Source organism: Chelonia mydas, chromosome 19 (assembly GCF_015237465.2).
Source record: "Chelonia mydas isolate rCheMyd1 chromosome 19, rCheMyd1.pri.v2, whole genome shotgun sequence".
NCBI classification, from domain to species: Eukaryota; Metazoa; Chordata; order Testudines; family Cheloniidae; genus Chelonia; species Chelonia mydas.
In genome coordinates this window covers 5,792,066-5,818,010 of record NC_051259.2, presented here as the reverse complement: position 1 = coordinate 5,818,010, position 25,945 = coordinate 5,792,066, and the positions used below count along the sequence as shown (strand labels likewise).

The following is a 25,945-nucleotide window of genomic DNA, read 5'->3' as shown; positions in this document are numbered from 1 at the left end:
TCCTTAATGTCTATGCTGCAGGACTCTCTCCGCTCTGAGCTGTGTGTGGACCCTCCAGACTGGTTTTACCCAGGCTGCCCGGCAGCTGCCAGGTGGGGACAATATCGGGCCCTTTGGTACAAATCTGATCTAACAACCTAGCAGCGGATGGGGCTTCATAACCTGTCACCCCGACGCCCAGACCAAGCCACCTTCACGCGGCTCAGTGAGAAGCTGGGGGCTTGTTTTTATTAGTCAGTCCTGGCACCCACACCTTGGGGACACTCGCATTCAGGGGCCTGCTGACTGGGGTCTGCGTGCGAGCATGGTGCCAGTGTGGGGGAAGCCCTGGGGCCACGCCCGACCCCTGGGTTTCCATTCCGCCTCTTACGGCTCGCTGGCAGTCTGAGCGCTGCGGGCCTGTTGTCGCTGACAGCGGTCTCTCTTCCAGGCGAGCGATGTCCACGTCTGCAGCGGGAGGGGCTGAAGCTAGACCAGGCCAGTGACAAGCATGTCAATATAACCGGTGAGTGTGCGGGCCAAAAGGCCTGGCTGGGCTGGCCGCTCTCCTGGCTCGGCAGGACCATCCATCCTGCAGCAGGCCGGGAGGTTTGCGGCCTGAGTCTCACCTGTGTTCCGCTCCCCCCCCCCCCGGCCCCCGCCCCTCTCCTGCAGGTTTTAATCTTATTAAGCGGTTTGCTCTTCTGAAGACCTCATCTGTAAAGAAAATCCGCAATCCCAAAGGGCCCCTGATCCTCCGGCTGGGCAGCACGCCCCTGGTCCAACCCACGCAGTAAGTACCCAGCTGATCCGCCTGTTACCGTTGGGTGGTGAAGGGTTAACTGAGAAAGGCACAGGGGGGAGTTCCTTTCCAACAGGGGGCTGCCAGACCCCCAGACTTGAAGCCACTGATTGCAGGAAGTGGCTGGACGTCCCAATTGAGAACGTGGCCTTTAAGTGCTAGGGGCTGTACAGACACACGGTGCAAAACAGCCCTGCCCTGAAGAGACCAGGCAGAAGCTCCCACCCTGTGCGTCTGAGCCTGCTCCCGGGCTGCGCAGTGCAGACTAAAGGAGGGCTTCTGTGGGCCGGGGCTGCTTCTGTGGGCCATGTGCTGTCACCGGGGCCCAGGTGAGCCAGGGCTGCACTGCGGATTCCACTTGTTTGGTTAGCAGAACGCTCCGGCCCGGTGCCCTGCTCTTCCTGCTGCATGCTGATGTGTTGTGACTTGCCTCCTCTCACAACCAAGCTCTTGGCTGGCAGGCAGCCAGGCCTGGAAATCCCAGGGCAGCAGCTGCTGACTGTCCCTCTCAGGAGCTGAAAGGCACTCTGCGCCTCTCCGGGATAGCTGGGCCACTACCTCGTGTGCAGGGAGAGAAGCCCTGATTCAGTGGGCCGTGATGCTGCGGGATGGATTAGGGGTAGGGGCAGAGCCTGGGGAAGTCACCTGACTTCACTCCTCTCTCCCCAGTTGCTGAGGTGGGTGGCTTTCCCTGGAGGTGGATTTGGCTTGCCTCTGCCATCCGCCTGTGTTTCTGGTCTCCTTTGTCTCAGCCCTGCTGGGAAAACAGCTCTGGCAGGCCAACACCCTAGCCCCTGCTACAGCCCTCTCCTGCAGTCGCGGTCCAAACCACGGCAGCCACCCGGCTGCTGCCGTGGTATTTTAGTGCATGACTATACAGTGCTGTGTACTGGTAAGAGATGCCTTCCTCTGCTGTCTTGAACCCTTACTCTGGAATGTTGCTGTGTGTGTTTTGGGGTTACCAGGTGTCACTCCAGTGTATCTGAACCATTAATGCAGAGCACCGCAGTCTTATTACGGGCCCAGAGTGTTGTCCAGTGGGATGGCTCCATTCCTGGAGAATACTGTACCATTCGTGAGAACTCTGCACCAGCCTTAGCTATGGCCTGACGACCCACTCCACTGTCATTGATCCTTGGGCAGGGTGTTGCTCCGGTCTGTCTGAGGGTGTGCGGCTCTGGAATACGGCTGTAGTATTTTAGCTGTAGGTTTCCCAGCTCACTGCCCCCCTTGCTCTAAGCCCCAAGCGTTAGGGAGGAGAAAGCAACGTCTGGGTCTCCGAGGCTGGCAAGACACAGCAGTCGGAATTTCTTCCCCACTCGCTTTGTTTAAAGGGGCAAGGTCAGACTCATTAGACCCCGCAAATCACTTCTCTCAGCAGCAGCTCCTCCGTGCAGGTACGAAGGGTCAGGCTCTTCGCTGCGCTCTGCTTTCAGCAACTGCTTGGCAAATGATGCTGGGCTGGGAGCTTTGCTGCCCTCCTCGCCCCCCGGTGTTGAGCAGGGAGCTGCTTATTCAGGAATAATAACACCACCCATGTCTGGAGCATGCATCTTCTGCCCAGAGCATTGCCTGGCACCTTGCAGATTACAGCTCTCGCAGCTGCCTCTGGGGTGGAGGGTAGCAGCTGGCGGGTTCATAGCGCAGGTGGCGAGGGGACATCCTCACCAACAGCACCCGGGCAAACCCCTGCTCTTATGAAAAGCGTCCTGGGGTCTTTTAGGTCACACAAGGCAGGGAAGGGACCCTGCCCGGCATTGAGCCTTTGCGTCTATGGTGATTTCAGACCTGAATTATGTGGCTGCTGCAGAGCCTGGGGGAGCCTGGAAGGGAGTGTTTGTGAGAGGAGGGGAAATCTCGTCCTTGGGGCCTCCAGCTGCTGCATGGGGAGCCCTGCGCAGCCAGTGAGGAGAAGACTCTGGGAGGACCCCTCGGACCTCAGCACCTTGGGAGGCTGCTGCTCAGTCTGGAACCCAAATCGACTCCCCTCTTTCCTTCCCATCTAATGGGCTTGTCACCATCTCCGGCTGCCCTGCCCAATGGTCAGACATGGAGCCCACCCTGCACCATGGCTCCCACAGCTCCTTCTCCTGCCTGCCGCCCGGGGCAGGAGCCCTGATCTGAATCCAGAGAGGCTGGCTCTGTGCTATGGAAAGCAGAGTTGGCAGAGAGCCGGGGCAAGGTTATGGTCACAGGGCCAAGCCCAGCACCCTCCTGGGGCTGGGTGGGATGTTGAGGATCGGGCTGTGGAGGGCCCCCTCTCCAGTGTGGGAGCTGGCAGCTGGGTCAGTTGTGCGCGCCGTGCTGGGGTGGCAGAGCAGGTCTGGCTGCTGACCCAGCACAGGTAGGTGGGTCGGAGGCTCCCAGGGCAGGGGGTGCGCGGGTGTCCCAGCTGCAGGCTGTGTGCAGCGAGGACCGTCTTAATCCTCGAAAGTAAATCATGTAGTGAAGCAATTCAGCCGGGACGCTGGCCAGGGCCTTATGCAATAGCCACTCTGTGCGTGTGTTTTCTATCCCCGTCTTGGCAAGCAGCGGGATGGGTCTAGACTGGCGGGTTGAAATGCTTAGCAGTGACTAGCCAGGCTGTTCCTTTCAGCAGGGGCTGGCCGCTTGGAGACTGCCCCGCTGGGCCCTCTCCCGTCATCCTGTGCAACCCGGGCTTCTTTCCCACGCACGCTCCTTTGCGCAGTGGCTCCCCCACGGCCCGTGTAAACGTGCATGGCGCCGGGGAAGGACTGAGTGTGAGCGTGAGGATCAGGGCTGCAGCATCAGTTGCCCAGTGGGTAGCTGTGGATGGGACGGGCATAGCTCTTTTCTCAGTGACTGGAAGCTCCCACCGGCTTGGCTAGTCCAGGTGCAGGTGTGCGTGGGGGGAGCCAGGAGCGAGTCCGTCTCCTTCCAGCTACCTGTCGCCTTGGGAAGCCGGTTGCTAGGCCCCGCACCCCAAAGGGCATGTGGTATAAACAGCTCCCACGTCCAGCTGGCTCACCCTGTCCCTGACCCAGCTCTAGCAAGCTCCAGCTCACAGTGCAGGTTAGAGGGTACCCGGCCCTGAGGAAAGATGACCCGGTCGTTAGGGCCCCTGCTGGGGACTCAGGAGACCTGGGCTGAATTCCTGGCTTTGCCACTGACTCCCTGTGTGACCTTGGATGAGTTACTTAATCACTTCAAGCCTTTCCTGCTGATTTCTCTCGCACCCCTCTATAAAGAACCCCACACGAAAAAACAGTGGGGAATAGAGGAGGGTCCTGGACAGCCACCAGTAATCACCTGCTCCTGCCCGGGGGAGAGCTTTGGGGTCCTGTCTGCACTCAGCAGGGCTTCCTCACAGCTTCAGCCCTGGCAGAGACTCTGCCCGTCCAAAGCATTAATCCCACTCTCAAGCAGAAGCTGGGTAAAGAGTTGGCACAGCAGAGAGGAAGCCAAGAGCTGCCTAGATCCTGTTGGCAAGGTTGGCATCCAAAACAAATATTTCAGAATGTTTAATGAAGCCCTGCTCGCTTGCTCGCTCGCTCTCGAGTGCACTGGAGCTCAGCATTCGGGAGGGGACTTTCTGCTGGGGACGAGCAAACTGGGTCAGGTGAAATAGGAGTTTTCTGCCCTTGAATTTTCCACCCTCCGCCCCATTCAGCTGCTGGAACATCAGGACTGTGGTGTTGTCCATGGCTTGTGTTTGCCTGGTTTCCAGCTAGAAGTGGAGGTGCTGGAATGAGAGACAGAGAGAGAGGCTAGCTTGTGGAAATGTCTCAGAGTGGAAACCTCTGCTCCCAGGTGATCCCAGCCTGGACCCAGGGGGTTCAGAGAGCAGCAGGAGACTTGTGGCTGCTTCTCCAAGCTGAGCGTGGAGCTGCTTGGCTTGTCCCTCATCGTCTTGCTTGGTTAAGGCACTGGACTGGGGCTCAGGAGACCAGGATTCAGTTCCCAGCTGTGCCACACCCTGCCTGCGTGACCGTGGGCCAGTCACTTAACCTCTCTGTGCCTCCATTCTGTAAAGTGAGGTCACACTTCGGCCTTGTCTGTCTTGTGAGCTCTTCAGAGCTGGGGCCATCTCTTACCATGTGTATGAGCAGCGCCTAGCACTGCTACTGTCATACAAACAACACGGATCCCTGTCCCCCTCAATCCCAAATGGTCACAAGACACGGAATGGCTCCCACGAAATCCTGGGCTCCCCGGGCCACAGCCAAGCGGAGAGGCAATGCTCTGTTGTGCAAGGAGGAATTGGATTCTGCCAGGCTGTGGTGGGTCAGTCGAGTTGTAATTGCTTTTAACTGGCCCTCGCTCAGGTCTCCTGCTGCAGCTGAGTTCCCTCATGCCTTTGAAAAAGTGCCTTCCCCAAGGCTGTGGAATGGGCCCCAGCAAGGGCCAGTGGCTGGGTACAAAGGGATCCACATGGCGATGGGCAAAACCTGTCTTCTAGGGATAGACTCAGGGAGCTCTCAGTTTATTTAGCTTCACAAAGGGGAGGTTCAGGGGTGACCCGGTTATAGGCTGTAAGTACTGACAGGGGGCACAAATATTTGATGATACGCTCTAGCTAATAATCTAACACGATCTAGTGGCCGGAAGCTGAAGCTGGACAAATTCAGAGTGGCAATAAGGTGTACGTGTTAACAGCGAGAGTACCGAACCATTGGAGCAGCTGACGAGGGTGATGGTGGATTCTCTGTCACTGGCGATGTTTGTCTCAGGATTGGGTGTTCGGAAAGCTCTGCTCTAGGGATTCTGGGGGGGATGTTCTCTGACCTGGGCTGTACAGGAGGTTTGACTGGAGGATCACAATGGTCCTTTGGAATTGTTCTGAAATTGTCAAAACGTCCTAGCTGCCTGGTCTGTCTCCAGAGCCATCTGGGGCTGGATGGGACCTTGACTAAGCCACTCATTAGGTTGGTGGGGTTTGCCTGGAACTCCCCAGCCTGTTAATAGGTGTCAGTCCTGCTGCAAAAGGGTTAAGTAGGTTGTTACTTTGCTTGGATGTAATGGACGTGGGAGAGGTGTTCTGGAGAGAAAGGACCTAGGGGGTGGGCTGAACTGTCCCGAGGGAGGAGCTGTAGAGGCAGCCCAGCCTGGGGAGAAGGGTAGAGTGGATGTTTCTCTCTGTTAATGAAGCTGAGCCCTGGGAAGGGGGGTAGGTGACTTTCCTGGTTTGGCTGTGGGTTTCCTATCTGTGGTGCTACACGCGAGCAGCCATGGCCTGGCGGTCGGTGCTGTGTGGAAGGCAGGAGGTGTTGAGGCCACGGCCTCTGGCTGAGCTGCTGGAGGGTGATTGGCTCACAAAGCACTCCCGCCATCTCCTCTTTCAGTGGCTGCTTTCAGTCCCCTTGGTTTCCCCTCCTCTCTCTTTTTCCAGTCACGCCTTGAGCTGGCTGCTAAAGTGATCACAGCTGGGGGGGTGGGTCCGGGCCTGCAGTGGCTGTTTGGGGTGGGGGGTGTTGAGTTCATCTGTATCTCGGGGTGCACCGTCGCCAGCCCCTCCTCTTGGTGCTCGCTTGCTGGGCTGGGTCACGCACCAGACATGCAGTGGGAAAGCAAATGAGGAGCCCGGACAGGCAGGCAACCTGGAGCTTGTCTCTGTGGCGAGGACGGGAGCAGGCCAGATAGTTGATGCCTAAGGAGCGATTGCACCATGCCGGAAATGTTCGCGTCTCTCACTCCTTGGGCGGGAAGTGTCTCCCTTCACCTCCGGCTTTTGTACCCAGCCGCACAGGGATTGGCAAGAGAACCATCTGAACAGGGTTAGCACCTGCCCGGGCTCCTCCCCACAACCCCTTGCGTATCTGCTGCACCCTCTGTCATGTGCAGATAGGAATCGTGTCACCCACTGTCAAAAGGCAGCCCCCTCTAGGGTGGAACGTGGCAGCAGCTTAGGACAGCCAGTGAAGAATTCTGTGACCTAATGTGAAACTGCAGGGGAACTTCAGAAGGCAGAAAGCCATCCCTCCCCACGCCCACCCCCCAGTGCTGGGATGGCTTGGAGGCGTCCTGATGGTTATAAATGAACACTAGAGTCTGCCAGGACAAGTACGCTGAGGCTCATCTCTCTGCCTCCCGTGACTGGGTTCAGTCCATGCCGCCGTGCCAGGGCTGTAAGTGGCGTCATGCCCTCTGTTCTCAGCAGGCTGGTTTCACTCCCCGGCCCCATTAACAGCAGCCAGAGCCCGCTGCTCTCACCCCTCCCACGGGAGTGGGGCAGGGATCCATGGCTCGTCCTGCTGCCCTTCACCCAGCTCCTGCAGCGCACTGGATGGTGGAAGGGGGGTTATTCTCACCAGGCAGCATTTGAGGCAGGCAGCTCAGCCTTGTACCTTTCAATAACATGCCCCCCTAAGCGAGCTGAATGGGGCTGGCTCCTCCCCAGCATGAGCCGACTTTGGTCTTTCTAGTGCCCACTCCAAACTGGCACCCCCGGGGAGTGCTTTCTGGGCTCTGGGGGGCTTGCTCTGCTCTGGATGTTGTTCTCCTGATTGAAGTGACACAAAGAGAGACCAGAGGCAATGGTGATGGGCGCTTTTATAAACGTGGGTGACGACCATCTGCCTTTCCCAGCTGCCCAGCAGAGGTGGCTGCATCTTTGTGGTTGGTAACGGGTAGGGGAAAATGTTGGGCTGAGGTCAGGCACCAGTTGCCGAAAAGAGGGGTCGTAGGGAGAGCTGAGAGAGGACACTGTGGTGAAGGTGCTGGACTGGGATTCTGGAGATCTGGGGCCGAGCCTCAGCACTGCCACTGACTCCCTCTGTGACCCTGGGCAAGTCCCTCCACCTTTCTGTGGCTCAGCTCCCAATCTGTCAAGTGGGGTTGAGAATCCTTCCTTTGTCGGCCTTGCCTGTTTAGGCAGGGATGGTATGTGCGGCGCCCAGCGCGATGGGACCTTATCCCCAGGCCTTCCCCCGTGGATAGATAACAGGGACCGTCCCATCCACACCTCTGAGAGAGCTACTGGCAGGATCCGGACAGCATGGAAACCAAGAATAACCTGGGCGATATCCTTTGTAAAGACGTGACTCACTGCCGGGCAATGTTCTTGTGACAGTGGGAACAATTCGGCAGCTGGAACTGGCCAGCGCTCGAGTTAGTCCGTCCGGTGGAAGCTCCACACATACGTGCACTGTCTGCTCTGACTCTGACAGATGTTGGCAGCTGCTGCAGTGAAAGAGGAAGAGGTTTCAGATTTGGGGCCTCTGCACTCTTCGCTTTCATTTTTCTTTGCTTAGGAAAAAGAGGGAACTTTTGGGCCATTTTTCTGTTGTTTTGGTTGGAGCTGGGTCAAGGGGAGCAGAAAATGGCAAGTGCCTGGCCTTTTGGCCAGGGAAGGAATCCACGGGAAGGAGTGGGAATTCATTTATCATCCACCCTGGGTCAGGGCTGGCCTGGGTACAAAGAGCTTCCTCCGCTTTGGGCATTGCTTTAGAATTTGGCTTGAGGCCCGTGTGTGTGTGTGTGTGCGCGTGTGTGTGGGGGAGGGGGTTGTGCTACTGGGTTGGGGGGTTCATGGTGGTGTGGGTGTTTCGGTGTCTAGGAGTGTGTGTGTTGGGAGATGTTTGGGGGGGTTGGATGCAGCTGTTTGGGAGTGTGTGTGTGGGGGGGGGTTGTTGGGGTGTCTAGGGGGTGTCAGGGTATTTGGCTGCCTGTCTAGGAGGAGTGTATGTGTGTTGGGGGATGTTTGGGGGTGAGTGTGGGATGCATGTGCTGGGGGTGTTTGTGCATCTGTTTGGTGGGGTCTGGGGGGGGGTGCGTGTCGGGATGTCTGGGGGGGGCGTGTTGGGTGTCTGTTCTCCTGTGTGTTTTGGTGCACTGGGAATCGTTGTGTGGTTTTGGCATGCATTAGCCAACGCTGGCCCAGGCTTTGAGGACAGACAGACCCTTCCACACTCCGTGAGCCTGGCTGCCCCTCGCTGAGCTCCTGTTTCATAAGCGCTGGCACCTCCAGAGCAGCACAGAGCCCTGACACTTCCCTGCTGGAGACACAAACAGCTCCCGCTCCCCCAGCACGCGGGCACTTCCTGTTTTGCTCTGAACTCTTCTGTTTGCGCTTCGTCCGGCTCTGCGGCCCCCGACGCCCCGGGCTGCCGTGTACGGACTGAAGAAGGCGTCTGCACAGACGTAAACAGCAGCCACCAGGCTGCCTTCTCGGGGAGAGCTGAGCTTCCCCCTCGTCTTCACCCTCTCGTAAGGGTCCGGGCTGGGCTGCAGTGACCTTTTCAATGCTAAAGGAGCAGCCAGCTCCCCGGCCATTCCCTGGGGCCCCCAGCGCTGCCTCTCTGCCTCCTCTTATGTCTCTTTCCCTCCTCTCCACCCCCCCAGACAGGTGTTCCCCCACGGCTTGCCTGATGAGTTCACCCTGGTGATCACTTTGCTCCTGAAGAAACAGAGCAGCAAGGAGAACTGGTACCTTTTCCAGGTCACCGACCGGCAGGGCTACCCCCAGGTACCTCTGCTTCCCTTCTCTCCTTCTTTCTCTCTCCTGCTGCCGTGTTTTCCCCAGCACGGTTGCTACACCCCAGGAACAGGAGCTCCCTGGAGCAGCCGGACACACAGGGAAGTAAAGCGCCATGTGGTACAGGAGATACCCCAGCCCGGGTGTCCCCTAGGCGGTGCTAACGCGTGTGGCTGCGATCTTTGCACTGCTGGCTCCTAGAGGCGCCGGGGTCCCACCAGGCCACTTCAGTCAGATCAAAGAGGCTCGCGTCGCCCCGTCCACCCTGCTGCCTCTGGTGCTTCGCAGCTGGCGGATGAAGCCAATTGCGCCCATGCTCTGGCATTGCCGGGGGTGGGACGCACGCCCCCTCTGCCACCCGCATCGGCCTCCAATGCAGCCTGGGAGGCTTCCGACACCCTGCTGGTGCCAGAAGACGTGGGCGGGCCTGGGCCCCCGAGGAGGAGGGATGGCTCTACCCGCATTGCCCCAGGCAGGGGTGGGGTTAGCCGAGCGGATAGCCAGTGGGTGTGAGGGCAGCCCTGTACCCTTATTGCCAGGATGGGTCTCTCCAAACCCAACGGGCAAGGAGCCCCCGGGATCCAGCTCTGCCTGGAGGCCACAGCGGCTGGCATTAGCTCGGCCCAGTCCCTGCGCCCGCCTGTACGTCTGTCTGTCTCCTCCCTCGCTCTCCGCTGAAAGCGTCCTAAGCCAGAGCGTCTCCTTTGTGCCTAGCTCTCCCTGGGGGTCAACGGCCAAGAGAGGAGCCTGGAGTTCAAGGCCCGGGCCCAGGAGAAGGAGTTTGTGAGCAACGTCTTCACCGGGAAGGGGGTTTCCTCCCTCTTTGACCAGAAGTGGCACAAGATGGCCCTGAGCGTGCAGAGCCGGCTGGTCTCCGTCCACGTGGACTGCAACTACATCTCCTCCAAGCCCCTGGAGCCCCGGCGGGGCGTGGCGAGCGAGGGCAATACCTTCATCGGCCTGGACGCCGTGCGTGGCACGCCTGTCCCGGTGAGCCGCCCCGGGCCTCTCCGCGCACGCACCGGCAACGTGGAGCGCGCGGGCCCGGGCCCGTTTGCAGCGGGGGCGGGGGGCACCGCTTGCTTCCTTCAGCACGGGGAGGGAGGGAGGTGCTGAGAGCTGAGCCCGCGGCTGAAGGGCCCTGCCCTGCCTGGCCCGGGGAGGAATTCTGGGTCCCGGGCGCCTGGCAGGTGGGTGCAGCTGCCACCTGGCATTGCTCAGCAGCGACCTCTCCTGGTCAGTTGAGGAGTAGCATCGAGGACTGAATGGGACAGGAGGCCCAGGTGTGGGAGTGTTATAAATGCTCCCGCCTTGAGGAGCCGGTGGGAGAAGTGAGGCTCTAGGAGGGGGCTGGATGAGGAGAGGGCAGGTGGGATCTCTGAGAACTGGCTCGGGCAGGACAGTATTAAGGGTGGGTCAGCATGGCAAGGGAAGGGCGGAATGGCAGAGGGAGAGGGATAGCCTGGGTGCGCTGGTGTGGGTGCGCGGGTGTGGGCGGGCGAGGCCACCCCTGCCCCTTCCTTGCTCCTCCCTGAGCCAGCACTCAGGAAAAACCCAGACTCCTCCCTCGCTGGTGACAGGAGCCCCTGCCTGGGCTGGGGGCTGTGCCGTCCTGGCCGAGAAAAGGGACTCCAGAGCCTGTCCTACCCCCACTCCCCCTCTGATTTCTGTACAGGCCCGGGGGCTAGGTTCACTGCACCTGCAAGGTGATTCTTTCCCAAGCCCCCAGGGGTCCTGGTGCCGTGCTAACTGGCTGCCCCCCTGACCCCAGGAGGCCCAGGGTGACCCTTTGTGATCTGATTGTGTCTGCCTGTCTGCCTTCCCCCCCACCCCCTGCAGTTTGACATCCAGCAGGCCCACATCTACTGCGACCCGGAGATGGTGATGCAGGAAGGCTGCTGTGAGATCTCGGCTGGTGGGGTGAGTTAGGCACGTGCTCTCCATAGTACGGCGGGGAGCACCTGCCCCAGGAGGCATACACAGGATCTTGGGGATTTGCTCTGCTCCTCTGCAGCCTGACTCTGTCCACACACAGCGGGGCAGGCCCCTGGCTAATATCCCTCTTGCCCCAGGAACCAGGCCGTGTTCTCCAGAGCTGCCTTCCTGGGGCTGTGCAGGGTGGGGAGAGCAGATTGAGGAGCTCTGCTGGCCACAGTGCCAGTGACATTCACAAACGCAGCAAACAGCCTGGTTAATGTCGGGGGTCAGACGTCACCTCCTCAGTGACCCAGGAAGGGTGAAACCCAGCAGGGCTGCAAACCCCTCTGTGGTGGGGAAAGGGCCACAGCTGGCTGAGTCAGGGAAACCCCGCAGTGCCTAGGGGGCAAATTGCCACAAAAGCTGCAGCAGAGGAGGGGGGTTACTCTCTCCTTTGAAGCATCCATTGGCCGGACATCGGCTGTCACACTAGGTGGCCCATGGGTTTGATCGGCCACTGGCACCAAGATCTGGAGGGGGGCAGAGCCGGCAGGTGCCCTGAATCGGCCGCACTGCCGGAAATGCCCTGAGCACTTTGTCTGGCGCTAGCCAGGAGCTGGGGCTGTGCCTGTGACTGTCTTCAGCTCCCCGCCTCGGAGGGATGGTGTCTGCCCAGGCCCCGGGGTGAAACCAGCCCCCGCTTTCCTTTGAGCAGTGCCTTTCCGAAGCCTCCAAAACCCGGCGGCAGGCAGAGGGCACGCAGAGCAACAACCTGATTGAGATCAACCCGCGGACGGAGGGCAAGGTCTACACCCGTTGCTTCTGCCTGGAGGAGACTCAGGTGAGACCAGGGCATCGCCCAGGGGGGCACATCCTGGACAGGGCCGGTCAGTGCCCCAGAATGCCTGATCCTCTCTGCAGAGGGGGAGCTAGGAATCAGAGGCGCTGACAGCCAGCTAGACAAGAGTGTGCTGTGCCCCATGGCAGCAGGGAAAGCCAGTGCCGCTTGGGGCAGCCGGCGCAGAGCAGGGAGGCAGCTGGGAGGTGATGGTCCCTCTCTCTGGGGTGCCCTACCTGGAATATTGCATTAATTTCTGGGCACCATAGGGTGACCATATTTCCCAAAGGGAAAATGGGACACCACGTGGGGCTAGCTTGAGCCCCCCTCCCTGCATGTGGCTGGCCCAAGCTGCTCGCCTGAGCCCTACCCCCCCTTCTCCCCCCCGCGTAGGGCTGGTGTTGCACTTGCTACTTGCTCAAGCCCTGCCTGCCCCCCACCTGAGTCCTGCCTTCCCCTCTGCAGGAGGCTGGTATCGCTGCTCTCCCCTGCCCCGCACATTCCTCCGCACTGCACTTTCTTTTGACACAAATGGGCATTTGTCCCGTTTGCTTCTGCCAACTCAAGTTGAAAGAACAAACAGGACAAACGCCCACTTTTGCCAAAAAAAAGTCGGGACGGCCAGGACAGGGCTTAAAAAGGGGACTGCCCCTGCCAAAACAGGATGTATGGTCACCGGCTCCTGGCCAACTGGACGGAGTCTGGAGAAGAGCCGGGAAAAGGATCAGGGTGCAGGAAGGGATGATGAGGGTGGGTTGAAATAGCTGTAAGAAGAGTGTGAAGCCAGGCTAAGCGGTGACAACAGATGGTGTGTGTGTAGATGAGATTAGGGAACCGGAGCGGGTGTCTTTGGCTTCTCTTACTGGGGAACACGAGCAGGTCAAACCTGCTTCTGCCTGCAGGAGACATGGGGACGTGAGCTGAGCATCCCAAGTAGGGATGTGCTGGGGTGGGGGGGCAGATACAGACGTTTTAGGTGAGCAAGCAGGGTTGGCCGAGTGGGGATGCACTGGGTACGGAGGGGCATGGTCAGTTACCCCCTGCAATGGAGCCTAGAGGTCTTTCTTTCTTTCTGTGAATCTCTTTGATTTTCTGTCCTTCCTTTCTTCACCCCCCTCCCTCCGCCAAGTGCAATAATGCTCTTACCAGCTTGATTCTGGCACATAACGCTGTCTGATCCCTTATCCCACCATTTTCCATCCTCCCTCTAATCCCCCGGAGCGGAGCAGAGCAGCCAGCGCACTCTCTGATGGCTAACGCAGCAGGTGCAGCCGGAGAGACCCAGCAGGGTGTGAGTTAAAAGGCTCAGTGAAACAATGCAGCTCTGCTGGTTGCTTTCGCTAATGTTGCCCTGATAGACAGTGCGGTGTGCGGGGGCACACGCTCACCGGCCCTGCTACATCCCCGGCAGAGCGCGAGGGCTGCGCTCCAAACATCTCAATGGCAACTGGACAGGATCCAAGAAAGGGCCAGTTTCCTTTTTCCTTTGTCACTTTTTGCCCCATCTCTTTCCTGGTCTCCCTTCTGTCTCACCCTCTTGCCTCCTCGACCCTGAAAACCACCGCCCCCTACGCCCTGCTGTGTGTATCTCTCCACTTTGCTCCTGGAAAGCTCTGCACTCTGGATCCTCAGAGGTTGTGGCCAGCCATTTATTTTTCATCTTCCCTAGGCCAGCGTGGGGCTGTGAGACCAGGGAGCCCGTGCCTCCCACCCTCCTTTGCAGACAGGCCAGCCTGGGTCTCTGTGCCTTTAACCATGACCAGCTGGGACCGGGCGTGTGGCAAAGCAGCTCTGCCTCCCCACGCCAGAGGGGCCTCCCCTGACGTGCAGGGTGGAGGCCCGTCCCTCCTGCCCTGTAGCGTTCACTGTGTCATTAGGTGACATGAGTCTGCCCAGCCCCAGCTGGCCCCGAGTCTCTCTGCACTTGTAGAGGTGGAGACGGAAGTGGTATTAAGAAATGGGCCCATTTGGGGGCCAATGCAGCCCCTCAGTGTCAATTAGAGCCACCCCAGGGCTGCTGTAACTCGTTCTCTGGGCCTGGGAAGTGGAAACTAGCTGTAGAGCAGTCTGCCGCAGATGCTGGCACTCCCTAGCCCCACCCCACCTGCTCCCTTCCATCCACACCCCCCAATACACTCCCTCTGCCAGCCAGCTCTAGACAGGCTTGAGGGACCCTCCTGTGCTGCAGGGAGTGTTCTGAGGGTCTCGCTCAGGGCTACATCCCAGAGCAGCACAAAACTGAAGAATCAGGTCCAGGATCTTGGTTTGCCAAGAGCTCCCAAGCTCCTGCTGCTCCGAGCCTTGCCAGCAGTGTGGCAGAGAGAAACGAGGGATGGTTTTGGTGTTGAAATCAAGGGGCGCGTCACCAGATTGGGGCTGATGTAAACCACAGCACGGGATAAAGTTTCTCCTGGCCCAGCAGTGGAAGGGGGGAGATGGGACAGGCCCAGCGGCGCGTGCGGGATGGGCTCCTCCAGTGTTCTCGCGTCTACGAAAGGGGTCTGGCTTGGATGAGGGGCCTTGTGGTGTACGTCCTGTCTCAGGAAGAGCTGTTGGCGGAAACAATCCCTAAATTGGTAGCAAATGTGTTGGGAACATTGGCAGGCACGGGACATGGCCTTGGCGCTCACCGTGCCGGCCTCCTGACCCACTTACGGAGCTGCAGCCCCGGCGCCAATAGAAAACCTGCCCTTGTCAGTGGAGCTGTAATCATCTCAGCCTCTCCCAGCAGGGGGCGCTGTAGGGAGCAGGGCAGGAGTCCTGGCTGTGGGGTAGCTCACACCTATTCCAGTGAGGGGGTGCTGCAGGGAGCGGGGCAGGAGCGCTGGCTGTGTGAGGAGCTCAGAGCTACTCCATTCCCAGCGGGGGTGAGTGGAGGAAACAGGGTAAGAGTACTGGGGTGGGGAGGGGGGGCATCCTTAGCTGCTCCAGTCACTTCTTATTTCTTTGCATTGCCGTAGCACTAGGAGCCCTCCCCACGGCCCAGGCGCCCACGGCGCCAGGCGCTGTGCAAAGAGAACAAAGAGACAGTTCCTGCCCCAAACAGCTGCCAAGGGCAATAGGAAACTGCACTGCAGCCACCATGTAAGATGGGCGTGGAGCCCAGCTCACGCAGCCGGGAGCATGAGCTCTGTCCCCAGGGGCGATGTGGCCAGCTGCGGGGTTCGTATCCTTCCCTGGCGCCAGCGCTGTATGGCGTGGGCCGGGGGAGCAGGTGCTCGGGGGGCTTGAAGCTCTCAGAAACCCTGCAGGAGCCTTTTGTGTAGGTCACCGGCTAACGCCGACAGACCCCCCCGCAGTCGTTGGCGACTGGGATCGAACCAGGGACTTCAGGAGCTTAGTGCATGAGCCTCTACCGCATGAGCTAAAAGCCGACTGGCTGATTGCTAAGGCTGTAGAGCATTGAACTCTCTTGAAGTGGTCTCGGTGCCACTAGATGGGACAGAACACAACACCCAGAAGGTGTGTGGGTTACAACTGCTCGCTGGGCAGGCAGCTGTGCTGGAGCGGTTGGGACGGCTGGAGTTCGCTCTGGTTGCCTGGTCTCTAACGAGGTGCATTTTTCCAGCATTTGGCTTTTCTGGTCAAATCTTGCCAAGCTGCTTTCCAGCCCAGCTCTGCTGCTGGTTTGCCTGGATCTGAGTGCAACACACCTGCCCTGCCCCCCAGCCTTGCCTTGGCAAGGGAGAAGCAGGCCTGGTTCCTCCTTTTTTCACCCAGAATCCAGATTGGCACCCGCGCAAAGCAGTGTCGGAGGGCGTTAGGACCGGGTGCTGCTTGGAGTCGGGATGGCTCGGGGAGCCAGGGGCTAGCGCTGCGGAGACTGAAAATAAAAAGAAATGAGAATCTCAGACCCCGGGTCCCGGCCTCGCCCCCCACCATCACCCCATCGCACTGGTGTGGGCTGGGAGGCAGAGGGCTGAATGGGCCACAGCTGACGTGCTTTGTGGAAGGGTGTGTGCGCGTTGCAGGGGAAATTTCCACTGTTCGAACCTGAGACCCCAGCCAGGCTGGAGGCAGGACATCGGCCTGGGTGGACCAATCGCCTGATCCAGAGCCGCGACTCCTGCAAGTCTAACTGGCCAAATCCCCAGCTGGTGCAAATCGGTGTCACTTCCTTGCAGTCTCTGGAGCTGGGCTGATTTACACCAGGTGAGGGGCCGGCCCTGAGTTTCAGCCCGTGCGGCCAGTATGTGTCAGGAACAAACCTGTCCCTGACCCCAGAGCCTCCCGCAGCCCCTTGAATCGCCTCCAAGCGCCCAGCCTGTCCACAGCTGTGCGGGCGTCACAGGCCATGGCTCCCAACCGCCTCCACTGCTCCCTGCGCTCTGGGAAGGCGCCCTGCCCCACCTGTTAGGCGGAGGAAGGACAGAGGCGTCTGACTTGGTGCTTTTTGTAACGCTGGCTTCAAGGCCTGACTTACCGAGACAGCCGAAAAAGGGTATTCCCCCCCGCCCCAGCTCAGGGAAGCAATTATGGAATTAGCGCCAGGAGGCTGAGCAGCAGGGAGGATATACAAATGGACACGTCTGGGCCTGGGGACACTCCCAGACAGGGCACCTCCGTCCCACGGCGGAGCGGCACGCAGTGCACGGAGCACCAGGCCCTGGCTGGGTCGCTGCCAACGAGGGTTGAACCTGAGAACTCTAGGCCTTAAAGCACGAGCCCCTGTTGTGTGAGCTTACACGAGCCCCTGGCTGGAGCAGGCTCATGGGAACGTAGGGCTGGACGGGGCCTCGAAAAGTCCCCCTGAGGGAGGACCAACTTCCATATGTGGCCCTGCCTCCGCTGGGGGGCTCCAGAGTGCCACATACACCTGCTCTGGGTGGGAGCAGGGGAGTTGGCCAGGGGTTCTGGCATGTCGCTCGTGGGGCAGAGATTTGGCTATAGGGCATGAATCTCTGCGCCTGGGGTATTTGGGTGTGAAGCAGGAATGGGCAGAGAGTGGGGAAAAGGGCTGGCGGAGTGACTGGCCTGTTCAGGTATGGGGCATATTGCACCCCTCAGCCATTAATACCCTGACAAATGTCCCCTGACACGGACCCAAATGCCCCCCCACCCATTGCGGCCTGCTGTGGGCTCCGAAATACAAACGGCCCGAGCAGTAAATTCCAGCCCCGCCGTCCCTATCGCTTGAGACACGCCTCTCCCCGCACCGGGGCCTCCCTGGCTTTCCACAGACGGCGCCCACGCTCCCCTTGAGCAAAACACAGCCGCATTGATTCGCCCCCTGAAAACCCCACATCGCATTTTCCACCGTCCAGAAGACTTAGCAGCGAGGGGGCCACCAGCTTCGGGGAGGGCGACTCGGACAGAGGGAAGAGGAGGGGGCTGGTGCAGGCGGAGCAGCGTAACTGCTGGCAGGGTGAGCAGTGGCCAAAGCCAGGGAGGGAGCGATGGAAAGGCAGAGGGGGGAAAACATCCCTCTGCAGACAAGTGGAGAGTCTGTTCCTGCCGAGGAGCATGTTCTGGGCCTTGGCCGTTTCCTGCGGAGCCGGTGGAGACAGACGGACTGGCAGGGAAACAAAGGGGATGTCTGCCCACGCGAGGGTCTGTCCAAGCATCTGGCCCTGCTTTCTCCAGCCGGACATGGGGATGGCTGAATTCTGGTGGCAAAGCCCAACGTGAGGGGAGGAGCAGCTGGGGTATGGCTCTGGATGGAGCTGACCGTAACCTGCGCTCAGTACAAAGGTGCAAATGAAATAATACCCAGGTCCATCCGGCACTGACCCCGCGTGGCCCCCGTGCCATGTTGCCTGGCATCCATTTCCAGGAGTGCCATTGCCTGGAGAGGACCCCTGCTGCGGGGATGGGGTTACAGTCCAGAGGCTGGAGGCAGGGCATGGGGTGCTGGTATTTTCCTCTACCCCCTGCTGTCTGCACAGGTAAACACTGGGGCATGGTGTGCAAGCGAGCAATTCCCTGTCAGTGCCTCGTTGTGGGGGTAGGTGTCAGCTGGAGCTGGGGCGGGGGGAGGCGGGGGGCAGCCAGAGCCGGGGATGCAGAGTCAAAGAATCTGCATTGCCGAGACATGGCTTTGGACTGCAAAAGCGAACAGACGTTGCCGGAGCTTCTCTCTTGCTGCATCTCTTGAGCCTCCATCCCCTCCTGGATGGAAGCAGGGCTCAGGGCCTGTCCCCATACCCTAGCAGCCTGGGGCCAGGTTTTGTTAGCATCCTCCAAGATGTGAGCAAGGAGCCCCCCTGCCCCCACCCCATTCTCCTTCCATGTCTGCAGGACCAGCAGGAGGTTGAGTTACCTGGCAAGAAGAACAGGAGTACTTGTGGCACCTTAGAGACGAACAAATTTATTTGAGCATAAGCTTTCGTGGGCTACAGCCCACTTCATCGGATGTATAGAATGGAACATATAGTAAGAAGATATTTATATATACATACAGAGAACATGAAAAGGTGGAAGTAGCCATACCAACTGTAAGAGGCTAATTAATTAAGATGGGCTGTTATCAGCAGGAAAAAAAAACTTTTGTAGTGCTAATCAAGATGGCCCATTTAGACAGTTGACAAGAAGGTGGGAGGATACTTAACATGGGGAAATAGACTCAATACGGGTAATGACCCAGCCACGCCCAGTCTCTATTCAAACCCAAGTTAATGGGATCTAGTTTGCATATTAATTCAAGCTCAGTCGTTTCTCATTGGAGTCTGTTTTTGAAACTTTTCTGTTGCAAAATTGCCACCTTGAAGTCTGTTAGGTGGCCGACCTCAGGTTGTGGCCAAAGCTGGCCATTTCCTCTGTGCCAGACGGGGCCTCGCTCTTGTGCCACGAATCCCAGCAGCTGCCCCTGAGTGCGGGGCTTGATCCTGGATCCCCACCAGCGGGAGGCAGGGAGTGTGGGAGGAAGGAGGCTCTATAATGCGCCCATTGCTTTGCTCTCTCCCCAGGAAGCGAAGGCATCTGGGCAGGTCGGTGTGGAGGGCCAGCCAGGAGGAAAGGTGAGGTGCTGGGGGCACTCAGGGCTGGGCGGGTCCTGCTGCCTGGCTGGGGCGGGCTGAGGTGAAACCCTGCTGGGATCCATCCAGTTCTGCAGCCCTTGGGCAGCTGCTCCCAGACTGACCCCCCACCAGCTCCCTAATAGGTTTCAGAGTAACAGCCGTGTTAGTCTGTATTCGCAAAAAGAAAAGGAGTACTTGTGGCACCTTAGAGACTAACCAATTTATTTGAGCATAAGCTTTCGTGAGCTACAGCTCACTTCATCGGATGCATACTGTGTAAAGTGTAGATGATCTTATTATATACACACAAAGCATGAAAAAATACCTCCTCCCACCCCACTCTCCTGCTGGTAATAGCTTATCTAAAGTGATCACTCTCCTTACAATGTGTATGATAATCAAGTTGGGCCATTTCCAGCACAAATCCAGCTCCCTAATAGTCACCCTCCCAGACGGTCTCCTGCACACCGAACACCTTGATCTCCAAGGCTAGACAGGTGGTTGCCAGCCCCACAGTGGGGCTCTGCATCACTGCCAAGCAGGGCTCCTCCTAGCCATGAGGCCTGGGCCACCGCCTGGCATCAGGGGCTGCCTCACCTCCCTGCCTTTTCTTGGCACCCAAGGGCTCGTTTCCTCGTGCTGGATTCCTCGGCCAGGCCTGGACGGAGGGAAGTCCTGAATGCTCTGGACGGGGGGGTGGAGGCGTCTTGCTCCATTGCCCTCCCGCTGCCCTCTGGCCTCATCTCTCGCTGCCAAGGCTACAGGCTGAATCAACCCCCAGTTTGTCTGGATTCAGCGCGCTTGGTCTAAGCTCCTCTTGGAGGGAGCCCAGCAGCATCTCAGTGCCTCCTTGTTCCAGCATTCCCTGGGCATTGGCTGGAACTAGCAAGCGCATCCAAAACGGCAGGCAAGAGGGGATACTGGCCCCTCCGGTGTCCGACGCGCCCATCCCCAGTGTGCCAGCCCAACTCCCTGTCTCGCCGTTCCTGCTGCTGGGGCCAATGGCTGGGAGTCCCAGGCAGGTGGTCCCAAGGGTCCCCCTCGCTGGGCGTTCCCAGCTGAGCTTTAGTAACGGGGAGAGCGTGACCTGGTCTCCTTGCGGCCGATTCTTCTCTCGCTTAGGACAGGAGTAACTGCCCTGGGGCCACGCCGAGGTGAGCGGGAGGAGCGTGGGGGACCAGGAGTGGGCCCCAGGCGTGTTACTCCAGCCCCTCAGGCCTTGGACACGCTGGTGGAGAAGCAGCTCAAATACACCTGTGCTAGAGACACGGCTGCAGCCGGCAGAACTGGTGCATCTTCCCCCCCCCCCGCCTGGCATTAGTCCCCCCACCCACCCCCAGCTGGAGAGAAGGGGAACAGGCAGCCTGCTTTATTGTCACACCTCTTTGCTCTCTGGGTTGCTCCTCTGCAGGGCTACCGAGACCCACGGGGCCAGCCACACAAGCCAGCCAGTGAGGTAGGTTGAGGCTTTTCAGGGCTGGGCAATGCTCCAGCTGGGTGCAGGATGCAGGGGACGTCTGTGGTGAGCTCTGGCCCGTTCTCCTCTCTGCCTGCCCACCGGAGCCTGGCCGAGTGAGAACTGAGAAGGAGACTCCGGCTGGGCCCAGCAAGGGATGGGGCTCTGAGCGGGCTGGGCCCAGGGACCTCTGTGGCTGGTGTCTGCCTGGCTCAGAACCAGCTGCATCCCGGCAGGAGCTGGCCAGCCCAGAGGAAGCATTTCGCAGCCACTGATTTGGCTGAAGGAACATGTGGGGAGCCACAAACCCACACGTACAATCCCCCCATGAGGCCTGGGCTGGCAGCTCCCGAAACCTCGCCAGCCGGGAGAGGAGATAGGAGGTGGAAGCCGTGGCTGTCGAAACGTCCGAATTCTCCGTCCTCTTGCTGCTCCACGGTGCTGGTTTTCCTGAGCCCCCATGGCGGGCAGCCATGGCAAGATCCCAGCGCCGCGTTCGGGGAGTGGGAGCGTTCATGCTTTCATGGAAAAGCAGGGGAAGTGGGGGGGGGGGGGGGGAGAACTGCAAACTGTGCTTTTACCAGGGAAGCAGAGAGCATGTTTCTGCCAACCCCAGCCCTTCGTCTTAACTCACCCCCTTAAAAAATAAACCAGCAGCAGGGCTGGAGGCAAAGGCTCAGGAAATGAGATGTTTGTACATCTCTGCCATGCAGGGGGCATGTGCCTGGGAAGGCGTGTTAACATACATGGTGCTGTCACACCAGCACAAGCCGGCAGGTAGACATACCTGATACTGCCCAACTGGCAGGGGCAGGAACATGGGCATCTGTGGCACAGTCACACAGGCAGGTGTGGACACGCATGGCATCCGTGGGGGTGGATGCGTTCACACTGAGTTGCTCAGGTTAGCGCAGGGCAGAATTCAGGCTCCAGAATCTTTCCCAGTGGGTCCTGTGTAGGAGGTAGGAATAACCCAGCTTGACTCTCAGATCCCTGGCTGGGTTTGGGGCCTTTCATTTGCAAGCTGCTCACATCTGACACCACAGCTGCAGAGACACAGGACCTGCGCAGCCTGGCTCCGAGTCCCTTCTCAGAGCAGCCCTGCACATTGAGGATAAATCCTGCCCCATAATGCTTGGTGCGAGCAGTTACCATGGTGCCCCAGGTTTCCTCCTGCCCTGCTGGCTTGGCGCACCCTGCTACATGCTGAGTGTCGACTCCTTGGGCGGTCCCCAATTCGCTGATTGCTATGGTAACGCCTCACGCACCGGGCCACAGCTAACCTGCCTGTCCTCTATCTGGGGGAGCCACTGACTGGTTAATTCCACCATCCTGAGCATGGAGGAAGCAGCAGATAATGCGCTTCCTGGATAAGTGCCAGGCAGCAGCCGGGAGGTGGCTGTGGGGGGCGGGGGGTGGTGGGCCATGCAGCACCCACCTGGAGATTTGCAGGGTTGGTGCCATGCCATTCAAAAGCAAATTCCTGCCAATTTCTGCCTTCTAGGCCACACAGCAGATCACCTGGGACTTACTTTTGGGGGCCCAGTTTCCAACGGAGCCTGCGGGATTTGCAGGGCCTCAGTTTTGCACATGCACCAGCCTGCCTTACTGGCGTGGGGTCAGCCACGCAAAGGGTTCAATCCTGGAGGCTCGAAGCCCCACTGATGGCCCTTGCTCAGCCTCGCGTGGGATCATGGCCGGGGGCCTGTTTGGCCCGGTCGCCCACAACAGCCCTGTGGGGAGCGGTCTGGATGCCAGTCTCCAAACAGATCCAGGGCGGGAAGGTTTTAGACCCGCTGATGCCACGGAGAGTGCAGCTAAGTGCGGCAAGGGGGCGGGACGTGAGCCCTTGGTGAGAGGCGGTTTTGCAGGATGCCCTTCCAGGGCGGCCAACCTCAACCCCCCTCCCGTAAAAATCCCCATCGCGGTTCAGAACGGTTTCTCCTGCTTCCTGACTGCCGGTGTCATCTCCTCTTCTCTTGCAGTGCCCGCCCTGTCCCCAGAGAGCCCCGCACGCCAACGTAAGTCAAGGGGCTGCTGCTTCTTGGAGCTTCCGGTGGGCTTTGGGTGGGGGCGTTTCAGTGGCAGCTGTCTCATGACAGTGTCTAGTGGCAAGAGGAGTGCGTGCTCGCTCTCCCTCTCTCTCTCTCGTGCTGTCACCCACACTATAGTTTTGGAGATGGGAAGCATGTCCCAGGGAGTAGAACACAAGCCTAGGACTTAAGAGACCCCGGTTCAGTTCCCTGTTCTGCCACAGACTCCCTGTATGACCTTGGGCAAGTCACGTAGCCTCTCCATGCCTCAGGTGCCCATCTGCATATTGCAGCTCTCCTGCCCTGTGGAAGCCACAAGAGCTATCCCAAGCAGAGTCTGCCTTGAGGGCTGGGTCTGTCCCGGTGCCAGGTGCTCCTTGTGGTGGAGATCACAGAGCTGCAACTCTGGTGGCGTTTTGCCGCTCTAGGGACTGGTGAGACGGCAGCGCGCCAGCCACTGGATTCGGTATATTTCCAAGTAGCACAGAAAATCTGCCCCAGCCAAGGCAGAGCTGCCCTGAATGCTGAGAGCCGAAGGGACGGATACCCCCCTACAGCGCTGCTCTGGGCTGCGTTACAGCTCTGCTCCTCAGCGTGAGAGCCCTGGTGCCACACGCCCAGCACCCAGCAGGATTCGTGTGTGCGCAAAGCTCCTTCCACGGGACATCCCAGCCTGCCGGGCCTCCACAGCAGAGAAAAACAGTCCGCGCATTGTAGCCGATCCAGCCCCACCCAGACCCCCTCAGCGTGGGGTGGGAGTTCCATGGAAGGGAACGCCCAGCCCCAGCCGCTCATCCCCAGGCTGGTAGCCGCAGGGCTGGCGTTGCTTCCGAGGGGTTTATGTCTCTAGGACAGCGGCCAGAGAACAGGGCCCTGGAAGGACCCTCCGAGGAGTGACCTGAGGTTTGCACGGAGGCAGGGCTTGGAGCAGGCCCGTCTCGTTCGTCGTGCTCAGGCCGGCCTGCCAAAGGAGTGAGGGTGGGGTTGGAGGCCCCAGGCTAGGTTGGAGGCCCCAGGCTAGGCGGGTTACTGATCCTGGCTCTGGCCCGTCTCCCACCAGCGGGGCTGTGGCGAGGCAGGGCTAGCTCCTCAGATCCCTCCCTCCCCGTTGGCTCCCAGCCCCTTCGGAGTCACAGCTTCACTTTGGGAGATGCAGCCCCAAAACCGGACTGAATTTCAGTCTTCCCGGCAGCATCTGGCTTCATTGGGACCCAGCCTTCCAGAGCTCCCCCAGGACCTGACCTTACCTTCCTCAGGTGGCTGGAGCTTCACCTTGCTCTGGCCCCTTTGCCTTCTCCAAAGAACCCACCCACCTCTCTCTGGCCGATATCCCCTGGAACAGCTGGATGGCCGGGGGAGAGCGCTGATGGCTTCCAGACGTCTGCAAGGTTTCTGTAGCAGCTGCGTGGGCACAAGGAGCTCTGATGGAGGGAAAGAAGGGATCAGAGCTCACAGCTGTTTGCTATTCACCCTCCATGCCTGTATGACAGGCCAGTGTGGGCGCTGTCAGCCAGCTGGAGGAATTTATGGAGGACACTGGGATGATAAAACCCAGAGCAGTTTTGTGTCTTTCCTTAGTCCCCTTTATCTGCTGTGCCCAGCTCCCCCCAGCGTGGCAGCCGGAGTCCAGTGGAGTGGGGATTTGAACTGGGGCTGATGGGGGCATTTGACAGATACCACAAGCCTTTCCGTGGGCAGGCAGGGTGGCGTGGGGCACCTTGGGGTCACCTGTGCTTCCGGGACAGGAGGTTGGAGCCAGAGCTTCATCTGAACTGTCGCCCTGAATGATTTTAAAAGGACACGGGACTTATCCCTCTCCTTCCACCCATCCCTTGCTCCCACCCCGCTTCCTCTCCCCCTCCTCCTCCTCACTGGGGTGGCTCAGCTGAGAGACAACTAGGTTGCACTGATGAGTTTCATTTTGGTTTGTGCAGGTCACGCTTGGTCCCCCCGGCCCCAAGGTAAGTTTGTCCTCGCCCTGACTGACAGACAGAGCCCAGCTCCGTCCCCCTTGTGCATGACCCACTTGCAGTTGGTAGTGAGTGCACGAGCGTGCAGAGGTATTCACGTGTGTTTGTCCGTGTGTGTCCATACATGCTGCATCCGTGTTCGTCCGTGTGCGTCTGGGGCTGTGTGCACTTGCAGGGGGCATGTATTCCCCTGTGCAACACAGATGCCTCTCATGGGACTGCCCCTCTCTCCTGCAGGGGGGCAAAGGAGAACGCGGACTCCCTGGGACATCCGGCTCGAAGGGGGAGAGAGGCGAGCGCGTGAGTGGTGTCGATGCGCCCGGCGCGAGGAGACACAGCCGCCCAGCTTGGGGGGCGACAGGCCCATCTGGGGAGACGGCTGCCATGTGCACACTGGGAATCCCCTCTAGCAGCTGCTGTGTCATGGCCCCGCCGGGAGCTTCCCCGGGCGCCTCATGTGCGGGCTGGCTGAGCCCAGTGCCTTGTGACGCTCTCCTGTGCAGGGCGGCCGGGCGGGATGGCTCTGGGTCCCCAACCTGTGCCCCACCCGGCCCTTACTCCCGTGGCCCCCGGTTCCCATCTCTCTACCCACTAATCCCCCTGGGTGGCCCAGGGGGATGGTGACATGAGCAGCCTGAGGCCGGTCTGTATCGGACTCCTCCACGGGGCCTGGGCCTGCTCCAGAGATTGGGGGTCTCTCCCGGTGCAGGGGAGGGAAAGCCTAGCCTCCAGCTATGACCGGCCAAGAGGGGCTGCAGCCAGGGGTGGGCCTAGGCCGCAAAGCCTGGGAGCTTGGCCCGTTATCATGCTGGTGGCGAAGGAACTTCCTGGCCGTGCAGGGCCCATTTCTGCCTTCCGCGCCCCTCCCGAGCCCGGCCCCAGGCAGCCCCGTCTCCTTCCTCCCTCTGAGCATCTCCCTTCCTCCCGCAGGGCTTGGACTGCGTCCAGAGCTCCCCCGACGGCCCCTTGCAGGTGAGGCACCTCTCTCCTTTCCGGGCAGTCCCCTGGGGGAGGCATCTCCCGGGGGGCTTGGCTGCCCCCACCGGGGGGCTTGGCCGCCCCTGGCACCGCACGCTGCCTTGCACCACCCTCTTCTAACCCGCCCCTTGTTTCTTTTCTCTTCAAAGTGCATGGAGGGGCCGAAGGGAGAGAAGGGGGAGCAAGGAGACCTGGTGAGTAAAGCTTATCTGCATGGTTGGCCCCTTAAACTCCCCCCCCTCTTCTCCCAGTGCCATCTCTGCTCCCTCTTGGCGACAGAGGATCAGCGTTGTCCCCGTCGGCCTCTCTCTGCCGTGCTGCCCAGGGGCTCCCTGCAGCAGTACCCACCACTTGGCCCTACCAGGGGTGCAGCGCCTCCGGCTTGGCCACCGTTTCGGGGAGCCTGTTTCCACCAGGGGCTTGACTGGGGCCACCTAGGCCTAGATGAGGTCTTGAAAGCCAGTGGTAGACCCAGCGGGTGTAAATGGGCAAAGTGTCAAAGGAGTGACACCAGTTTACACCAGCTGAGGATCTGGCCCTGCTCCTAGAAACGGCTCTGGAATATACTGGGCCAAATGCTGC

At 59.7% G+C, this 25,945-nt stretch overlaps 1 protein-coding gene across 6 annotated transcripts in view; it reads left to right on the top strand.

Annotated features, from left to right (window-relative positions):
* The window catches only part of COL16A1 (collagen type XVI alpha 1 chain), a 91,050-nt gene that overhangs the window by 14,779 nt on the left and 50,326 nt on the right, over positions 1-25,945 (top strand). For 4 of the 6 annotated variants that reach the window (XR_006286560.1, XM_037881611.2, XM_037881609.2 and 1 more), the window contains 13 exons: positions 431-505; positions 655-772; positions 9,083-9,206; positions 9,930-10,205; positions 11,055-11,135; positions 11,848-11,973; positions 18,876-18,926; positions 20,338-20,382; positions 22,368-22,403; positions 24,350-24,376; positions 24,623-24,685; positions 25,316-25,357; positions 25,513-25,557. Coding sequence is in view for 5 of the 6 variants with exons in the window: in XM_037881611.2 (XP_037737539.1) it covers positions 431-505; positions 655-772; positions 9,083-9,206; positions 9,930-10,205; positions 11,055-11,135; positions 11,848-11,973; positions 18,876-18,926; positions 20,338-20,382; positions 22,368-22,403; positions 24,350-24,376; positions 24,623-24,685; positions 25,316-25,357; positions 25,513-25,557 (1,109 nt within the window). In the remaining variant the exon portion in view is untranslated. The remainder of the gene's footprint in view (positions 1-430; positions 506-654; positions 773-9,082; positions 9,207-9,929; positions 10,206-11,054; positions 11,136-11,847; positions 11,974-18,875; positions 18,927-20,337; positions 20,383-22,367; positions 22,404-24,349; positions 24,377-24,622; positions 24,686-25,315; positions 25,358-25,512; positions 25,558-25,945) is intronic. The other 2 variants (XM_037881614.2, XM_037881617.2) reach the window with 2 other exon arrangements.